Source organism: Callospermophilus lateralis, chromosome 2, assembly GCF_048772815.1.
Source record: "Callospermophilus lateralis isolate mCalLat2 chromosome 2, mCalLat2.hap1, whole genome shotgun sequence".
NCBI classification, from domain to species: Eukaryota; Metazoa; Chordata; class Mammalia; order Rodentia; family Sciuridae; genus Callospermophilus; species Callospermophilus lateralis.
In genome coordinates, this window is record NC_135306.1 from 167,084,996 (window position 1) to 167,104,635 (window position 19,640).

General features: G+C 41.2%; 1 protein-coding gene across 1 annotated transcript in view; it reads left to right on the forward strand.

Moving 5' to 3' along the window:
- Window positions 1–2,199, forward strand: part of Gtf2h1 (general transcription factor IIH subunit 1) — a 35,884-nt gene extending 33,685 nt beyond the window's left edge. The window contains exon 15 of the mRNA XM_076846971.2: window positions 1,153–2,199. Coding sequence (XP_076703086.1) covers window positions 1,153–1,239 — 87 coding nt within the window. The 3' untranslated portion in view covers window positions 1,240–2,199. The remainder of the gene's footprint in view (window positions 1–1,152) is intronic.
- The last annotated feature ends 17,441 nt before the right edge of the window (window positions 2,200–19,640 follow it).

Consider the following 19,640-nt stretch of genomic DNA (forward strand, 5'->3'; position numbering starts at 1 on the left):
ATAATCATAATAGGTGTGTCAAACGAGGGGGATTGATGGGAAGTATTCTGTGTATTGAAACCAGGGCCTTGTGTATAAAGTACTCTACCACTGAGCTATATCCCCAGCCTAAGTTTTTGTTTTAGTTTTATAGCTCTCAGATCTAAATCATTGAAACACTAAAAGTATTTTAGGACCTCCCTGCCTCCATCCCCATCCTCCCAGAATTGACTTACAGATTTAACTTCCAACCACATAAACCCTGTACACTTCTAATGAAATATTCCAATTCATTCTGTCTCAGTCAGTGTGATCTGGCTAACATCTAGTTAACACATATGATGAGAGCAAAATTTTTCACTCAGATCTACAGTCCTAACCTAAGATGTGATGTTATACATTATTTGAAGCATTTAAACCATTTAAGTTTTCTGTAACCTACTATTCTACATTGCAGTCCTGAAATGTTGAAACTGAAAAGACCCTTAAAAACAGTTTTGTTTTGTTTTGTTTTTTTTAAAAAAAAAAAAAAAAAGGCTTCACAAAATTGTGCAATAGAATTAACTGCAGGGGCTTTTAAAATTCAAATTCCTGGGGGCTGAGAATGTAACTTACTGATAAAGTTCCTGTTCAGCAAGTATGAGGTCCTCTGTTTGATCCCAAACACTGCAAAAGAGAGTAAGGCATTTTTCATATATTCTGTAAAAGATAATGTTGATACAACCATCCTGGCCTTGGTCAACAGACCAGTGTCTTAAAACCAGAAATCACCAACTTAGAGCACAGTTAAAATTTGCGCAATATCTTTTCTTTGGTTAATGACAGGGCAGACATCACAACAGAGACAAGACAGGTCATTCTGGCCTCTGCATTGTACCATACCATCTCCCTTACTTTTCCCTACGGAATGTGTCAGATAGGCTCCAGGTGTAGCTCAATGGTAGAGTGATTGCCTAGCATGTGTGAGGCCCAGGGTTCAGTCCCCAAAACCACAAAAACAACAAAATCTCTCTGTTAATACCTTTGCAGAGGGCTTGCACATCCCTCGTTGATTATGGAAGTACTGATCAGCTAGGACAATACTCTAGAAAGTCTGTGCCAGATTTGAGTTGGGAGCATTAACTACCCCTGACTTTGCCTAGTTGTGGTTAAGTGTCTTGCTGTGTCTTTCAGTTGGTAAGTCACATAGAAGAGATGCTTCAGACAGCCTACAACAAGCTACACTCGTGGCAGTCACGGCGCTTGATGAAGAAGACGTGAGGTCCATGGAATTCACAGGTTTTGTGAGATTGAAAAAACTGTGACCTGCAGTGTCTCTGGAAACCTGGCCTGTCAGACATGCAGATGAACACAAGGAATAACAAGAAACGTCTGCACCATGCCAACTCCCAGAGCAGATTCCATTATATTTGCACATTGGGAACTGAAAGGAAGGAAGGGACTGTGATTGAGCTAAACTCTGGGGAGGTAAATTAAGGCAGAACCAAAATGAGCTAAGTTGCAAATATATATGTATATGTATGTACATATATATGTGTACATATATATGTATTTAAAGACTGTTTACTGCAGTTACTCAGGAACTGCTTTTGATTCACATTAAGCTGCTTTCAGAAATTTAAAAAAAAAAAAAAAAACTTTTTTAAAGGGTGCATTGATAAAATCTAAGGGTTTTGTTTTTGTTTTGTTTTGTTTTTTTGGTTTTGTTTGTTTTGTTCTGTGTAAATTTTTTCCCTAAGTTTATGGCACAGGGTAGACCTTAAGTATTTCTCCTCCATCCTCCACCTGGATTCTCAAGTTTTACTGAATTCTAGTTGTACCTTACATCAGTTAAAGAGAATACTTTATAAAATAAAGCAGAGGGAAACTGTTGCTCAACCATCAGGAAACAGTTATAGTCAGAAGACATCATTGGTCCTGTGTTTCCTACGGAAATAAGAAACAATAAATATTGCACTGAATGTTTGTGATTTGGAGTTCCTAAATAAAGGGGGAACATATTTGCAGAAAGTCCCGCGGGGTTTTAATGCAGATTTTGTCAGAAGACAATGGCGCTGCATGTTTTTCTTTGAGTGCAAATGTATATTGCTAAGATTTTTTTTTTAAAGATGGCATGTGCTTTGAAAAGAGAAATTGCATTTTTAAGAGTTACGAGTGAGAAATATAAGAAATCTTACTTATTTTCACCTCTTTAGAAGAAATAAAAGATGTTTCTCATAATTCCTTTTCTCTGTTATCTGTTACTGTCTTTGGCGAATCGATAATCATTGCATAGTGACTGAAAAGCCTAAATGCAAAAATATATTTTTTTTCCTTGTTTCTGGAACTCGTGCCATATTTTGTTCCTAAGAGGATCAACTTTAATGTCTAAGACTTCAGATGCTTGTATTAAAAGTTACACAAAAAGTAAAAGTTTTTACAGATACTCTTAACTGGAATACATCTTGTGGTTTCTCATTATGTGTGATACTTACTTGAATGGACTGCTCAGGGACCACCCATTCTTTTTAAAGCTGTAATACAAGCTGGTTATCCTTAATGCCCAGACTTGATCAAAATATTCATACCTTGAGCTGGAAAAGTAAGGGCATATTGCCTTATAATATTTCACAGAGCACTTTTCAAATATGTTATTACCACAATTACTCTGAGTAATAATAATGGAGCAAATAGAAAAACATTTAAATTAAGAATGTATGTCTGGGGCTCTGGTTGTGGCTTATTGGTAGAGCACTCGACAAGCATGTGCAAGGCACTGGGTTCAATCCTCAGCACCACATTAAAAATAAATAAAGCAAAGGTATTAGGTACAATTACCACTAAAAAATATATATTTTTTCAAAAAAATGTATGTTGGGAAAGGCAGGCATAGATAGAATGCTGTATTTAAAGATTAAATGATACATGGAGCCTGAGGAAGGAAAAAACAGTTTAGGTTGTGGACATAGTGGTACATGCCTATAATCCCAGCAACTTGGAAGGCTGAGGCAAGAAGATCGCAAGTTTGAGGCCAGCCTTAGCAACTTACTGAAACCCTGTCTCAAGACAAAAATTAAAATACTGGGGATGTTGCTCAGTGGTAAAGTATCCCTGGGTTCAATCCCCAATACCAAGAAGGAAAAAAATATATATTTATTTTTTATGAGAAATTGGGTAGGCTTTATTTTTTGTTGTTTGGTTTGGTACTGGGGATTGAACTCGGGGTGCTCAGACACTAAATAAAATACAAAATAGGGTAATGTTACCTTACCCTATTTTGTATTTTATTTAAAGACAGTATCTCACTGAGTTGCTTAGAGCCTCACTTTTGCTGAGGCTGGCTTTGAACTTGTGATCCTCCTGTCGTGTGCCACCACGCCCGGCTGGGTAGGCTTCATTTAAAAAAGCAAATTTTAAAAAGCTGCTTCTCAGCAAAGAAAACAATAACAGGAGAGAGCCTATAGACTGGGAGAAAATCTTCACCACATGCACCTCCGCGATAAAGCACTAATCTCTAGGATATATAAAGAACTCAAAAAACTAACACCAAAAAAATAAATGAGATAAGGAACTTGGACACTTCCCAGAAGAAGAAATACAATTGACTAACAAATATATGAAAAAGTGTTCAACATCTCTAGCAATTAGGGAAATACAAATCAAATCTAAGATTTCATCTCACTCCTGTCAGAATGGCAATCATCAAGAATATAGGCAACAATAAATATTGGCGAGTATGTGATAAAAAAGATAACATTCATACATTGCTGATGGAACTGCAAATTGGTGCAACCACTATGGAAAGCAGAATGGAGAGTACTCAGAAAACAGAATGGAACCACCAGTTGACCCAGCTATCCATCTCCTTGGTTTATACCCAAAGGACTTAAAATCAGCGTACTACAGTAATACAACCATGTCAATATAGCAGCTCAATTCAAAATAGCTAGACTGTGGAACCAAGCTAGGTGTCCTTCAATAGATGAATGGATAAAGAAAATGTATATACTCAATGGAATATTACTCAGCTTTAAAGAAGAGTGAAATTATGCCAGTAAATGGTTGGAGTTGGAGAATATGCTAAGAGAAATAAGCCAATACCACAAAACCAAAGGCTGAATGTTTTCTCTACTGTGCGGATGCTAATTCACAATAAATTGTTGGGGGGGGGGTGCGGTTATTGGGAAGAATAGGGTTACCTTAGATTAGCTAGGGGGACGTGATGAGAGGGGAGGGGATGTGAGGATAAGAAGATAGTAGAATGAAACAGACATTATTACTTTATGTATATATGTGACTACATGACCAATATGATTCTGCAACATGTACACTCAGAAAAATGAGAAATTATATCCCATCTGTTTATGATATATCAAAGTGCATAAATGCATTCTGTCTTTCTGTCATAACTAAATAAAACAAATTTAAAAAATTTAAATCCCTAAGTAAAAGTTTCTGAGATCAGTGCACATATATGAATCTGTAACAGTGAATACCACTATTATGCATAATTATAAGGCACCAATAAAAATATATGCATAGGGCTGGGGATGTGGCTCAAGCGGTAGCGCGCTCGCCTGGCATGCATGCGGCCCGGGTTCGATTCTCAGCACCACATACAAACAAGGATGTTGTGTCCGCCAAGAACTAAAATAAATAAATAAATATTTAAATATATATATATATATATAGATAAATAAATAAAAAGGCAAATTTAGCTAAACCTTGGAAATTGAATAGGATTTTGCAAGGTAGAGAAGAAAGTAATTTGTTCTAGACTAAGGGAAGAGCTTTGTGAAGGTTTGAAAGACCCCCAACATGTTAGAGAAGCAAATTTTAGGTTGGAGGCTTAATTGTGAGGAACTGAGAAAAAGGCTTTTTAATTCAGGTTGTGAATGTTCTTACGTGCCAAGGGAAGAAATTGAGACCTTACTAATTAGGTATGGGAGACCTGGGATACAAGTTGGAGCTTATGAAGTTTTTTTTTTTTAATATTTATTTTTCAGTTGTAGTTGGACATAATACCTTTATTTTATTTATTTTTATGTGGTGCTGAGGATCCAACCCAGGGCCTCATGAGTGCTCTACTGCTGAGCCACAACCCCAACCCCTTATAAGTTTTTTAATTTTTGTTTTTATGCTGCTATTGTTTAAATAAAAGTTTCTGGCAATTACGGAAACCAGAATCTAGAATACTGCTGAATGTTCAGGTCTGGTAATTTGGTTAAAATTAAAGTGGACTCCCAGTAAACAGAGGACGGGTTAGGAGGGTTGAGTAAAAACATTCCTAAGGTATATGTGACCAGTCCCATAAGGAGTGAAGAAATCAAGGGGGGTTTCAACACAGGTAGCTGTTAATTTCTTTCATTTATTTATTTATTTTTATTTCGGTACTGGGGATTACCATCCCCAGACCTTTTTATTTTGTATTTTGAGACAGGGTCTCGCTAAATTGCCAAAGCTGATCTTGAATTTGTGATCCTCCTGCCTCAGCCTCTAAAATGGCTGGGATTGCAAATGTGTGCCAACACGCCCAGCTTATGCCAAACACTTTTCCTGCTATATCTCACTTCTGATTTTGCAGCAACCAATGGAACTGGTAGATCTACAGATTGTTTATCTATAGATTAGGAATGGTTTGGAGAGTAAATAATTTACCCAATTCACACCCAGCAAGTAGCAGAACAGGAATTTGTCCTAAACTGCTAAGTCTTCTCTAGTCATTATAGTTGAGAAGTCTGTGAAATTGGAACTTTTATTCCTGAGCCCAGGCTTTCATTGTCTAATGTCACCTTTGACCATTCTGTTATTTCTGCCTAATTCTATTCTGTGCAAACCACATTATGAGGTTAGTCGGCCTAGTAGGTCTCATTGACCTAATTAGCTACAATTATGAAAGTATGTCTTGCCTTAGGAAAATGAGTTTCTTGGGTTGGGGAGGTGGCTCAGCAGTGGAGTGCTTCCCTGACATGCACAAGGCCCTAGTCTCAATCCCCATCATCACCAAAAAAAAAAAAAAAAAGTTTCTTGTAGAAAGAAGCATAAAGTCAGTAGTGTCAGTCTACTTTGAACTTAAATTACAGAATGAGTAAGTACCTTGATATTTGCTTAAGTCTGGAACAAAGTAATGTTTGAATGTCGATACCTGCTCATCCAGACTGAGGATGTAATCCAGAAAGTGAATTCCTATTGGTGCATACACCATCATTCTCAAGCTGACAGTGCCCTGGAATGGAAAGCAGCCAATTTTAAACTTAGATTTGCTGTCTTCAGTGTGAAGACTTGTATGGGATTCCTCCAAGATTACCTTTGCCCTTTCCCAGTTTAGCTTGTTCAAGACTCAGCTGTTCTCCCAGTTCTCAAGGCCAGGGAAGTCTTAGTTATTTTCAGCTCTTAAATTGTCCAAAGCTGGAACATTGCCTCGAACCTGGTTAAGGAGTGATCAGCCTTAGTAAGTAGTTCATCCCCTTGTTTGGGTGTGTATTAGTCAAACAGAAGAGACTTTGGAAATCTTGGCATCTAGTGGTTTTCAAACTTTGTAACCACAGAACCTTGTTTTTGTTGTCATTCACAGACCCCTAATACATGTAGCACACATGTGATGGTACCTGTTGAGATCCAGCTCCTCCTGTCTCCCTAACAGAATATGACACATGAAAAACCAATACCCTCTCTGACCACGTGGCAGCCTGGGAGGCTGATACTAGGAATGTGCAAAGTTGAAGTATAAGATAGTTTCTGGCTTAAATTCTACTGATTTGTCCTCATAGAAATAAATAGCAAAATGATAAACTTAAACCCTATTCTATCATCAATTACATTGAATATAAACAGACGGAACAATTGGATCAAAAAATAAGACTCAAAAAAACTATGTATCTATATGCTAATTATAGTCACAGAAACGTCTATTCTGACTTCACTGGACTTATGTTCCCATTAGGTGTCAAATTCAAGTTTGTAGGTATTAATAGAGTTCAAAAACATTAATCATTCTAAAGTTTTTTTTTTCCTGACCCTATTGGCTAAGCAAAATACAAATTACTTACCAGATAATGTCCATTTAAAAAAATAAAGGAGCTGATGTGATAGCACACTCCTAAAATTCCAGCCTCTTGATAGTGAGGCAGGAGGATCCCAAGTTTCAGGCAACTTAGACCCTGTCTTAAAAGGGCTGCAGATATAGCTCAGTGTTAGAGCACTTGCCTAGCATGCATGAGGCTCTTTGTTCAGTCCACAATTCTGCAAAAAATAACTATAAAAAAGCATAATTCATGTCTTTTTTAAACATTTGAGGAGTACTGGGATATAAAATACTAAGTATCCTTGTACCCTTTGTCCACATCTCACTCCTATGGTAACAGTGCATTGGTGGGGGTATTTTTCCATGCACTTAAATTATTTTTCTAACCAGTGCCCTGAAATTTTTTTTTACAAAGAAGTACCTGTGAACATGGCCATGCTCCTTAAAATAATCCATGATGAAGGGGCTTGTCTCCTAAGAGAAGAATCTATTTCCAGTCCTATTTCTTTAGGCCAAATCCTTGTGCGTTTTTGTCCTATCCATTAGCATCCAATTTTTGGCACCTGGTTATTCTGAAAGCATATTATGTTTACTCCAAATAGAAGTCCTTGGAATTTTACCATACCAACCAGATCCTTTCTGCCCTCGAACATTTAGATTCACAAAATAGGCAGCAGAGAGAAAGAGCGTTCCAACTGACCTTCCCAGGGTTTGTTGACCCTTTGGCAGCAACAGAAACATAGTACAGCAGAGCTGTCCAACACAGCACAGACTCTGGACCTAGGCTGTTTGGGTTCAGATCCCATTTGCGTAGCTCACTAGCCATATGACCTTGAACAATTTACTCAATCTGTCTGCCTGTGTTTCTTCATCTACAAAATGAGCCTAGTAGTAGCGTTTAACCGAGGGCTATTGAGAGGCTAACAGATGAGAGCTATAGACACTTGGAGCAGAGTATCACACAGGAGAAGAACTGTGTGTTGGCTATCATTAATGCTGGTATGGGGCTCCCCTGAGCCACACAGTGAAAGGTTGCTACATTTTCTTGATCTCTCATTGTTTAACCTGAGAAACCTAATGAAAGAAAATGGTAGAGTGCTTGTCTACCATGCATAAGACCCTTGATTCATTTTCTTTGGGGGGAAAAAAAGAATATGCTGAGTTAGCAGGAAAGCAATTTTGAAACTTGATTTGATAGGCACAAAGGGTTTTATCTTCTAAACAAAGTCACTCACAGGCTTCAGCTAGCATTTTCCTAGACCTAAATATGGTGGTTTGACATCAGAATAACTGCCGTCCTGGGATGTAGCTCAGTGGTAGAATGAACATCTAGCATGTCTGAGGCCCTGAGTTCCATCCCCAGCACATGCTCATGCACACACACAGGCACAATTGTAATATCACAATTAAAATGGACAAGAAGGAATTTCTTTAAAAAAAAATAGTGATCCATTTTCTGTGTCATGTGAATGATAAGTCTAACTTATGTTAAAGTCCTCAAGTTCTACAATGGAGCTGCCTGGATTCAACTCCCAACCCTACCACGTATTAGTTGTATGATTACTAAATCTCTCCATACTTCAGTTTATTAATTTGTAAAATGAGTATGATAATATTTTTATGAAAATTAAATGAGGTAATGTAAGTGCTCCAAATAATGCCTGACCTGAAATAGAATTCAATAAATGTTCTGAAACTTATTATTATTTACCATTAGAGGCTTCACCTCAAAGCTTTCTGACTCAGACTGGCATATAATATCAAAATGGTAGAGAGCTGAGACAGAGGGAAAAAAAGTAACATCTATTAGATCTGTTTGGCAAATATTCAATAATTATTAAGCTACTACATGCCAGTCTATAGCCCTCACCTTATGAAGCCTCAGGTTATTAAAAAGCACTGAGATGATGGGTAGAATAGACAGTCTGTGCCCTCATGGAACTTACTTAAGAATAAACCAAATCAGCATAGTGGCACATGTCTGTAATTCCAGCTATTTGGGAGGCTGAGGCATGTGGATTACAAGCCTGAGGCCAGTTTAGGCAAATTAAAAAAAGAGGCCAGGGAGGTAGTTCTCTGGTTTAAGGCTTGCATTGCATGCACATAACCTTGGAATCAGTCCCCAGGACCCGTCCCCCCCAAATAAACTGAGGCTTAAAAAGGTGAAACAATTTGCATAATGACCCTGACTCCAACTTGGGAATAGAAAGCTAAGATTCAAACTCAGCTTTTGAAAGCAAAATTCATGCAGCTAGAGACTATTGACCTCTCCCTACTCTCCTCACTACCTCACTACCCTGTGTCTGCAGGCGGGAACTTTCTTTTCTACCTACTTATAAATAATGGAGAGCTAGAGAGCTATTTTATTTCTATCAGGCCACACACCAACAAGCACAGATGGCTCTGAGACAGGGAGACTGCTTCATTCTGAAGAACAATAAAAGGATACTTGGATCTAAAACTGCTAGGGAGGTCACACAAGCTCTAATTCTTCTGTTGGTACCACTAAGCATTCATTATGTGCTAGATCTTTGGAAGAATTCTGAAGCCTTTACTGTATTATTTTCTGTTGGCATTTCACTTTTTTAACATTAATTTTTGTTTTTTTAGCAAAGTTATGCATGCTCATAATTTTAAAAAGTCAAAAGTGTTAAATAAAGGGTACCAGGCCTGGTGGTACAACTCAGGAGGCTGAGGCAGGAGGATCAAAGTTCAAGGCCAGCCTTGTCAATAAACTGAGACCCATCACTCTATTTTCCCTCTCTCCAGCCTCACAACACAGCAATTTCAGAGTTTTTTTTAACAATAATAATGTTTTTACATTTTGATTATGTGAATATTGTTCAGCATTCTGGACAGAGTCTTGGCACCTGAAAATTGGCTAATTTGAGGAGATATTTAAAGGCACTATTTGCAAATGTGTGGCCAGCATATAAAGAAATCATGAGACAGTGCATAACCCAGGTTCCCAAGCCTAGGTCCATAAGGCAGTGGGGGGAACTGTTACCAGAAGACAAGACTCTAGGGAAGTTAATGGGCACAGTCTGCCATGGTCCCATAGGGAGGGAACCATCTTGCTCTCCTCCCTACCTCTTCGTCTCCACTCATGAAGGCAGAGGGCATATGACATTATTGCTGTGTGGTTCGCTCAAGTTGGGCTCCCATAGCCCAGAGCAGTATATAGTGTCAACTAAGCTGGCCCTCGAGTTTTGAATGAGATCCTTTCAGGTTGATGAGAAGCTCAATGTCCATAGGTGGGTCTGTCAGGTAGAGGGCTTCAATAGAGCATGACTGGGTAGAAAAGCAATTTTTACCCAAACTTTCAAATGTCATTATTTATGGGACTTTTCTTTGAGACCATTCAATGAAGAAGCCCCAAGTTTTTACCTGGGAATGAAAGCCTGGATGCTAGCTTTCTGGGAATTGCCTGGAGAGGGGGCTCTCTGTATGTAGATATTCTCTTTGCCCCTGACTTTGGTCAGTACCTCTTACCATTGTACTGTGCCTTGGTTGCATTTCCCCAGAGAATAAAGCTATTTTCACTGAGATGGGGACAGAAGATAGTCATTTTTAGTGGGAATAGGAATCTGGGAGGCTGGCATTTCCTAATATTCCTTGTTTCAGCACCTTGCTTACATCCTACCTTCCCTAGTACCTGGTCCCTCCAATTCCTGAGCTGCACAGTGCTCTGCAAGGTAAATCAGCTCACATCTCTTCCCTGTCTCCCTCTGTAGGCCCTTGAATTCACTCTAGTATCAGTCACTGCTGATGCAACTTTTGTAAAGTGTTGTTGGCAGAACTCATCTGCTGTTTCCTCCTCTTCCAGTCTCTCCATCTTTATGTGATCATACTACTGTATGTTCTTTTCCAATCACTTTAGTGGGGTTTGGGGAAGAAACTAATTTAAACATGAGTTCAGTCTAGCATATTCAACAGACATCTATTAGCACTGAATTTTGGTGATGTTTTACTTTAGTGTTTAGGTGAATGCTCATCATTTCATGACTGGAGGCCATAGGAAGGTTGGTCTAAACTGATATCACCCAAAGCCTTAGCTAGCTCATGCTTCTTCCCCTAACCTAAGCATGTCACTATGATTCCACTAAGTTCTTAACTAGTCCAGTCTTTCTCTAAGTGTGGTTGTTGGCACACCTTCAAGGGGTTGAAAGTATAAATGCCAGATATATATACATTTTTTTATTTGTAAAATCTATGTTTTGACCAGGGTATAGCTCAAGGGTAGACTGCATGCCTAGCGGGAGCAAGACCCTGGGTTCAATCCCCAGCACCAAAAACACACACACACATATATACACACACATACACACACACACACACACACACAACCATACACACACGTTTAAATATATTTTTAAAAAAAATGTATAACTGGCATATCAGGGTCATATTTGGCTAAAAATTAACCCTAGTAATTTTTTTAAAGTGTTAGGTTGAATAATGGTATTGGTACTATTCAGGAATGGCAAACATTATAAAAATGCCTACACTTTGGCAAACACTAATTCTGCTGAGAAGCAGCTACATGACTCAGAAAAGAGACTTTAGAAGCACATTTCTTTCCAAACAGCCCTGGGATTTGTGCTCTTCCTGCCACCTAGTCCCTCAGCCAGAATGGAACCTATAAGGATTAAACGATGTGGGCCTCCCTCCCCCAGAAATCACTGTTTGTTTCTGTGGAATGAATGTAGAAATGCTCTGCTCTCATCTGAGCTGACTGGTGACAAGAGGTTACTTGTAGATGGTGTGGACTAGAAAGCAATGCCACCTTTCTTAATGCTGCCTGTTCACCTCCAGGGACCTCACTTCCTTTGTACCTTGCACAGCTGCCCTGAGAGGCAGGCTGAGGATTATGGGTGGGACTGGTAATTAAAGGATACCTGGAGTGTTCACTTCTTAGCCTCAGGGAGAGCAGCTGGTTACTCTCCTGAAGCAGAACTGTTCTGACAAGGCAGCTCCAGGCCATCTCTCTTAGGTTGGGTCCTGAGAGTGTCCAGGGTAGAGTCTTCAGTTCAACATTCCAAATTGCCCCAAAGGGACTTTTATGTAAGGGAAATAACATTTATGAGCACCTACTGGGAGCCCTGGCCTTCACATTTAAGCCTCACAACAACCTATAAACTACTCCCCAAATTCTCCCAGTGAGTGGCAGAACCAGGAATCAGACTAAGGGCAATGTGAGGCCAAAGAAATGAACCATGGTGGAAGAATGACAATAAGCAGGCCTATTCCTGGAGCCTCCTGGACAGGAACAGCCTTTCTGAATCCACGCAAGGGGCAGAGACCAGCCATTATATATCACCCACGGGTTTTTTTGTTTGTTTGTTTTGTTGTTGTTTGCGTCCTCTCCCCCAGCTCTATACTGAGGATTGAAGCCAGAGGTGCTACATCCCCAGCCCTAATAGTTTTTATTTTGAGACAGGGTCTAGCTAAATTGCCCAGACTGGCATTGAACTTGGGATCCTCCTCTCAGCCCCCCAAGTAGCTAGGATTACAGGCATGCACTGCCACATCTAGCAACACCCATGTATTTTACATTGTAGACTAGAATCATCAAAAGGAGCAGAAACTGGTAGCCCCTCCCTGACCAGCCTAACCCTGTGTATAACTGACTGCAGTACTAAGTAATAATGCATTCCTCTTTTAAAAAGTGTGTGTGTAACCAAAAAAAAAGTATGTGTGTGTGAGCAGACCTCCCTAAGGAGCAAGTCAGGGCTACACCTGGATACAGAGCCAAGAATTCTGCTATCAATTATAATCCAACAGAGATGAAACAAGCTGTCAGGACAGTGACCACAAATGCCTCTTCTCTCCAACTCATTTCCTGCAATAGGATATGGTTTATTGAGCAATTACTTTGTGCCAAATGCTTGTTTGCATTAAACATTTCACAGATATGTAAGACATTTAATGTTCAATGAAAATGGTTAAAGTTTGTATGGTTCTCAATTCTAAGGCTTCCATGGTATGTTGGCTGTTGCCTGGACTCTCTTCCTGGAGGACAAGGCAGCACAGCTGGAGGTCCTGCTGTCTGTTTTTCCTTGTCCCTTGGAGATGTGATGAGCATCCCTCCAAGTGGTGTGAGAAAAAGGGGGGATGTCTATATTCTGAAAGGACTGGACAAAAGACAGAAAGATAGGGCCTCCACAAAGGGATCCCTCTAAGCTCTGTGTCCTCCCAACCTTACAACTGGGACTTGACAAGACTGCACATAAACAGGCCTGCAGGAGCTGTTCCAGATGGTCACTTGATCCCTGGCACATTCCTGGTGCTCAGTTCAGTGAGAGAGCAGTTCCATGCCATGAAGTGATGCTTCGTGTAAACCTCATTGATTTTCTGCTTGGTCAGATTTGTGAGAGCCCTCTTCAGCAAGGCCTGGCAGTTTTCTTGGGAGCCTACTGAGAAGCATTGTTCTTGTTATTAGAGACAGTAGCTACCTCTAGTCTCCATAAAAGGAGCCTGCCCAGCTGCCACCTAAATTTCATGTCTTTGTGTGTGTGTGTGGTGTTTTTTATTTGTTTGGTTTGGTGCTGGACATTCTATCAGTAATTTACATCCCCAGTCCTTTTTATTTTTTATTTTGAGACAGGGTCTTTCTGAGTTGCTTACAGCCTTGCTAAGTTGCTGAGGTTGACCTCAACCTTGTAATCCTCCTACCTCAGCCTCCTAAGTCACTGATATTATACTCTGACAGCAATTCACAGAACTTAAGGCATTGTTTCCAATGTCCCACTCTCATTGCCCTGCCAAATTCCTTTGAGACTTTTTATCTCTCTTTGTTTTTATTATGCAAGTTATTATTCTGTAGACACAAATCCTTCTCCCTACTACTGTCCTACAGAGTCTTCCCCAGTTTGACACTATTGATTCTGCATCACAGAAAACAAAAAAACAAGTTGAACAAAGACCAAATCCCTTCTGAGATAGGGAAAAGAAGTTGAATGGGAAAAGAGGAAACACCCAGTGAACAGGGAGGCTGTGAACTCTCCTCTGGTACAGGATTTACACAGTTGAATTTTTTTTTAATGTTTTTCTTTAGTTGTCGATGGTCACGATAACTTTATTTATTTTTATGTGGTACTGAGTGCCTCACACGTGCTAGGTGAGTACTCTGCCGCTGAGCCACAACCCCAGTCCTATCATTGGAAGAAGAGGAGATGGCATGGAGGAGTAAGAGGAGCAGGAGGTACTCCTGCCAGGGCCAGTTTATATTTGGACTGTTTCTTCAGGAAACAGAATCTCTCAGAAGAAGAGATCTCTCTACCCCCACCCTGCCCTGCTCCTCCTTCTCCCTTTGAAGAACCAACAAGGGTGCAGTTTGGCTTATATGCTCTCTCTCTCTCCCTCTCTTTCTCTGGCTTTAGCTGACCACCCTCCGGCTCTTCAATTCCACATTGACACTGATAAACAGTCCCCCTAGTTGAGAGCCTGCCAGCTCCTCAACTACCCCAGGGACTGTTATATGGGGGAGGTAGCAAAAAACTACCATTGATGTCTACTGTTTGCAATCAATTTCCTGTACCCCACCCCCTCTCCCACCAGCCCGAGAGAGAGCAAAGTCTAAAGCCAACTAACAAAGTGGAATTTTCAACTTTCACCCCTTTACCTGAAAAGTTTTTAATGTTGGAGCCCCACAGCCTACCTCAGGAATCAATTCCACACTATGGGGAGAGGGCAGGCTCCAAAGAAGGAGCTTCCTGGCCTTCCCCATTTCGGACCTTTCTCAAAGAACTCCCACTGGCTCTGAAGCCTTCCAGGGAAGCACAGCTGGGCTAGCTCCTTAAACATGGGGCAGGCCCGTAGGGTACATTGGGTCTTTTGCAGCAGCCAGCCTTCCTGGGTTCTGCAAGGGAGCCCTGCAAGCTCTGGATCAAAGCAGGAAGGCCGGAAATTGTGGCCTCTCGTTACCATAGAGATGCTGGCATAGCCTGCGCCCATCTGTGGTTGACAGGCAGCCTCCTTTGAGAAACGGGGAGGTGGAATTTGGGTGCTTGAGAACCAGCTTAGCCTGAGGAGGGGGGCAGTTGGGAACACCATGAACTTACAACCCCAAGGATTAGTGAGGAAGCTGATGCTGGCAGCTTTCCATTGAGATGGCCTTTGGCTCTTGCTGATACTGCAGCTTTAATGACTGGGGTGTGCCTCAGGCAGAGTGAAGACTCACTGCCAAGCTGCCAACCCCAAGCAAGAGGCTGCTGGAAGAAGCTCTGGTACAGTGGAAAAAACCCAGGAGTCAGAGACTGACAGAAGAGCCACACCCAGAGGGCCAGAGAAGAGCCCAGGCATGTTGAGAAGGTGCAAGGAACAGGGTGCAGAGGAGAGCATAAGGCTGGGTGAGAGGGTCTAGTCCCCTAGTCACTATTACTGAAACACTAAAGAACCTAAGAACACTGCCCTTCTCTGAATTCAGGGGTCCCGTCCTGTGTCTAGTGTCTTCCCTATGAAGCAGGGGCAGGTATGATGCTGGCAATCTCCCTCTGATTTGGTGAGTAAAGGGCCTAGGTATTGAGGACCTCCAAGGCTTCCATCCCTCCTGTGACTAAAACTGGAGACTCAGCTAAGTTTAGACAACCTGATGCTGCCAGTGTGTCTGTCCAAAAGGCAGAGCCCCGCCTTGCACACACACAGGTCATACCAGGCTAACGCCACACCAGGGACAGGAAGGCTGACCAGACTGGGCTCTGAAGCACCCTTGTGGCCAGGTGAGCTGTCTGGAAATCCCTGCCCTGTGTGACGGTCCTGGGGAGGTTTGGTCACCTTTGCCCTTGGATATCCTGGGAGCAAAAGGTGAACAGCTTACTATTCTCCCAGGCTATGAAGCAGGAAAGACTAGCAGAGTGGTTTAGGGGAAGAAAAGCAAGCCTGGGAACCTGAAATCCACCTGCTTTTCAGCTGTGTGGTCTGTGGAAATTAAATGTTTTGTGCTTTGGTAGTCTTGCCAATAAAATGCAAAAATTCCTACTCTGCTTTGCTCTGCTGGCTGGGGTAAAAATGCCATGAAAGAATGGATGGGAAAGTCACCATAAGCCATGCACAAATGAAGGACTCTGAGCTTTATGTGGCTTCAGGATGAGTCTTCTCCAGGTCTTTACCAGTCCCCACAACCTGAGGTCCCTGCTGGGGTGGTGATCTGGGAGCTACCCTTTGCTCCTCTCAGCAGAATTTAAGGCTTCTGGAGCCCTAACCCCTCTGGTCCCAAGAGAAACAGACAGGGGCCTCTGAGCAGGCTCAAGTAACTGGGCAGAAAGCTTCCTGGTCCAGCAGAACCTGCTTTCTGAGATGAGTGTCAGCTAGATGAGTGTTGTATAAATAATCTAAAGGAAATCCAGGGCCCGTAGGCCTGCCAGCCAGCATACACACAGCTCAGACCTCATTCCCTTCCCTTTCCAGCCTCAGGAAATGACAAATAGGCCTCTGTGACTGTATTCATACCTTCAATTGGCTTTGATCCTTTCAGAATTTCTCAGGAAATTGCCCTCCTTTCTTTGAGCTAGGGCTTGGGATATAATTCTCCATTTGGTAGGAAAGGTTTTAAAGAATCTAGGAAGGATTCAAAGAGTGATGGTCTTTGTTATTGGAAATCTGCTTTCTTTTTTTTTTCCAGGTTTTAAAAATAGATTTTATTTTTTAAAAATTAATATGTGCATTACAGGAAAAGGAAAAACACAAGCAAAGAAAAAAATTCATCCAGTCACAAGCAGCTTAGTTGGATGTGTTCTCCAGGTCGTACATATACACACATAACATCCCATTTTGTGTGATTGAGATCATAGTGCACATCATGCTTTTCTACATATCATGAATATTCACAAATTCAAAATCCCAAAGCTACAGAGTATTTTTGAAAACCAAGAATACACTACAGCATACATTGCTGATGGGACTGCAAATTGGTGCAACCACTCTGGAAAGCAGTAGTGAGATTCTTTAGAAAACTTGGAATGGAACCACCATTTGACCCAGTTATCCCACTCCTCCTCATATATGCAAAGGACTTAAAAGCAGCATGCTACAGTGACACAGTCACATCAATATTTATAGCAGCTTGATTCATAGCTAAGCTCTGAAACCAATCTAGGTGTCCTTCAGTAGATGAATGGCTTCTGGAGCCAGAGCCCCTCTAGTCCCAAGAGAAAAAGGTAGGGGCCTCTGAGCAGGCTCAAGTAACTGGGCAGAAAGCTTCCTGGTCTAGCAGAACCTGCTTTCTGAGCTGAGTGTTAGCTAGATGAGTGTTTTGTAAACAGTCTAAAGGAAATCCAGGGCCTGTAGGACTGCCAGCCAGCATACACACAGCTCAGACCTCATTCCCTTCCATTCTTTCATGACATCTTTACTCCAGCCAGCAGAGGAAAGCAGAGCAGGATTTTTTGCATTTTACTGGTAAGACTACTAAAGCACAAAGATAAATGTGGTTTATCTACACAATAAAATATTAGCCATAAAGAAGAATTATGGCATTTGCCAGTAAATGGATGGAACTAGAGACTATCATACTAAGTGAAATAAGCCAATCCCAAAAAACCAAAGGTCAAATGTCCTCTCTGATATACAGATGCTAACACACAATAGGGAGGGGAGGGAAGAACAGAAGGTCATTGGATTAGACAAAGGGAAATGAAGGAAAAGGAGGGGGGATGGGAAGAGGAAAGATAGTAAAATGAATTGGACATAACTTTCCTATGTGCATATACGAATACACGACCAGTGAAACTCCATATCATGTATAACCACAAGAATAGGATCCTAATTAGAATAAGTTGTACTCCATGTATGTATAATATGTGAAAATACACTCATGTATATCTAAAAAGAACAAAAATTTAAAAAAGAATACACTATACCAACTCAATCTGTACAAAAAAATGCAATCCTTTCTTGCGGACTTACAAATCTGCTTTAAAAGCCCTGTGAGATTGTCTTTCTTTCCATTTTTTTTTTTCCTCCATATCTGGGGATCAAACCTAGGAATGTTCTACCACTGAGCTATGTCTCTACTTTTTTTTTTTTTTTTTTTTTTCCACTTTGAAACAGAATCTCCCTAAGTTGCTGAGGCTGGACTTGAACTAGTGATCTTCTTTCCTCAGCCTCCTGAGTCACTGGGATTAAAAATGAGTGCCACCATGCCTATTTTCCTTTTCTTTTCTTTCTTTCTTTCTTTTCTTTTCTTTTTTTTTTTTTGCTTGTTTATTTTTTGGTACTAGGTATTGAACCACTGAGCCATATCCCTAGCCTTATTATTATTATTATTATTATTATTATTATTATTTATTTTGAGACAAGGTCTTACTAAATTGCTTAGGGCCTTGCTAGGTTACTGAGGCTGGCTGGAATTTATGATTCTCCTGCTTCAGCCTCCTGAGTCACTGAGATTACAGGCATGTGCCATTATGCTTGGCTTTTTGTCTTCTCTCTCTCTCTCTCTCTCTCTCTCTCTCTCTCGTTCTGAGGATCAAACCCAGTGCCTCCCATATGCTAGGCAAGGGCCCTACCATTGATCCTCATTCCCAGCCCACTGTGAGATCATTTATATTTACAAATTTAATACCCCACAGTGTCTTTGGAATTTTGGAAACTGTTTTAGAATTAATGTGGGGAACAAGAAGATGACAGGCATGAGTTCATGTGGTTCCAAGTCTATGAGTCAAGCCTCCACACTCACAGCCCTTTTTTTTTTTTTTTTTTTTTTTTAGTTATCGGCAGACACAACATCTTTGTTGGTATGTGGTGCTGAGGATCGAACCCGGGCCGCACGCATGCCAGACAAGCGCACTACCGCTCGAGCCACATCCCCAGACCACACACTCACAGCCCTTTGATTGTTTCCCACTATTCCCAGGAATACCCCTAATCATTTTCCAAAATGGGGACAACTTTGCCTTTAAGTCCTGAGCAATTTTAGAAATGAAGGTGAGTGTGGAGGCTTGACTCAAAGACTTGGAGCTTTTTTGCAGATTAGAATTAGAAGGAAAGAGACCCCTTTATGTATACTAGTCAGGCTACACAGGCAATGTGATGCCACAATGTTAACCAGGGATCCCTGACAAAGCTGGGGCAAGCTCCTTTGAACTGATCCCAGGTCAGTGTCCCTTCTCCATCAAGCTGCCTGCTCTTCTTTGTTAAACCATACCCATCAACTGTCTTGCTACCCAAAGTGTCAGGAAAAAAAAAAAAAAAGACTGTTACAGTTTTCCATGGTCTTCCCCTGCTGTGATCAGACAAGGGGGCCCACACTGAGCATTAAAAGGGCCTTAGGGCTCCCTCTGTAGCACTGATTTCAGGGATCCTCAGTTTGGAAGTCACTATGTTCTGGTAACAGTCTTTGCCTGGGAACCTGTCAATGGGATGGAAAGTGTGAGATCCAGTACTCCCAGGAAAGGATGGAGAGGAAAGGGCACAGCGATTTACTACTTTCCTGGGATAGGAAGCTTCTGGGAGGGAATCTGAGATGAATTCTCTTAAGGAATGGTGAAGAACTCTCGAGAAAGGACAAAAAAGTCCTAGCCCAAAGGGAAGCAGGCAACATCTAGCACTTGAGGATGTGCCCTGCCTGGCGGAGCAGAAGGGGAAGAGGGGAGGTAGCAGGGTACCCGGAGATGTTACCAGGAGAGCTCAAGTGGTTTGGGCGGAGGCTTCTGTCCTC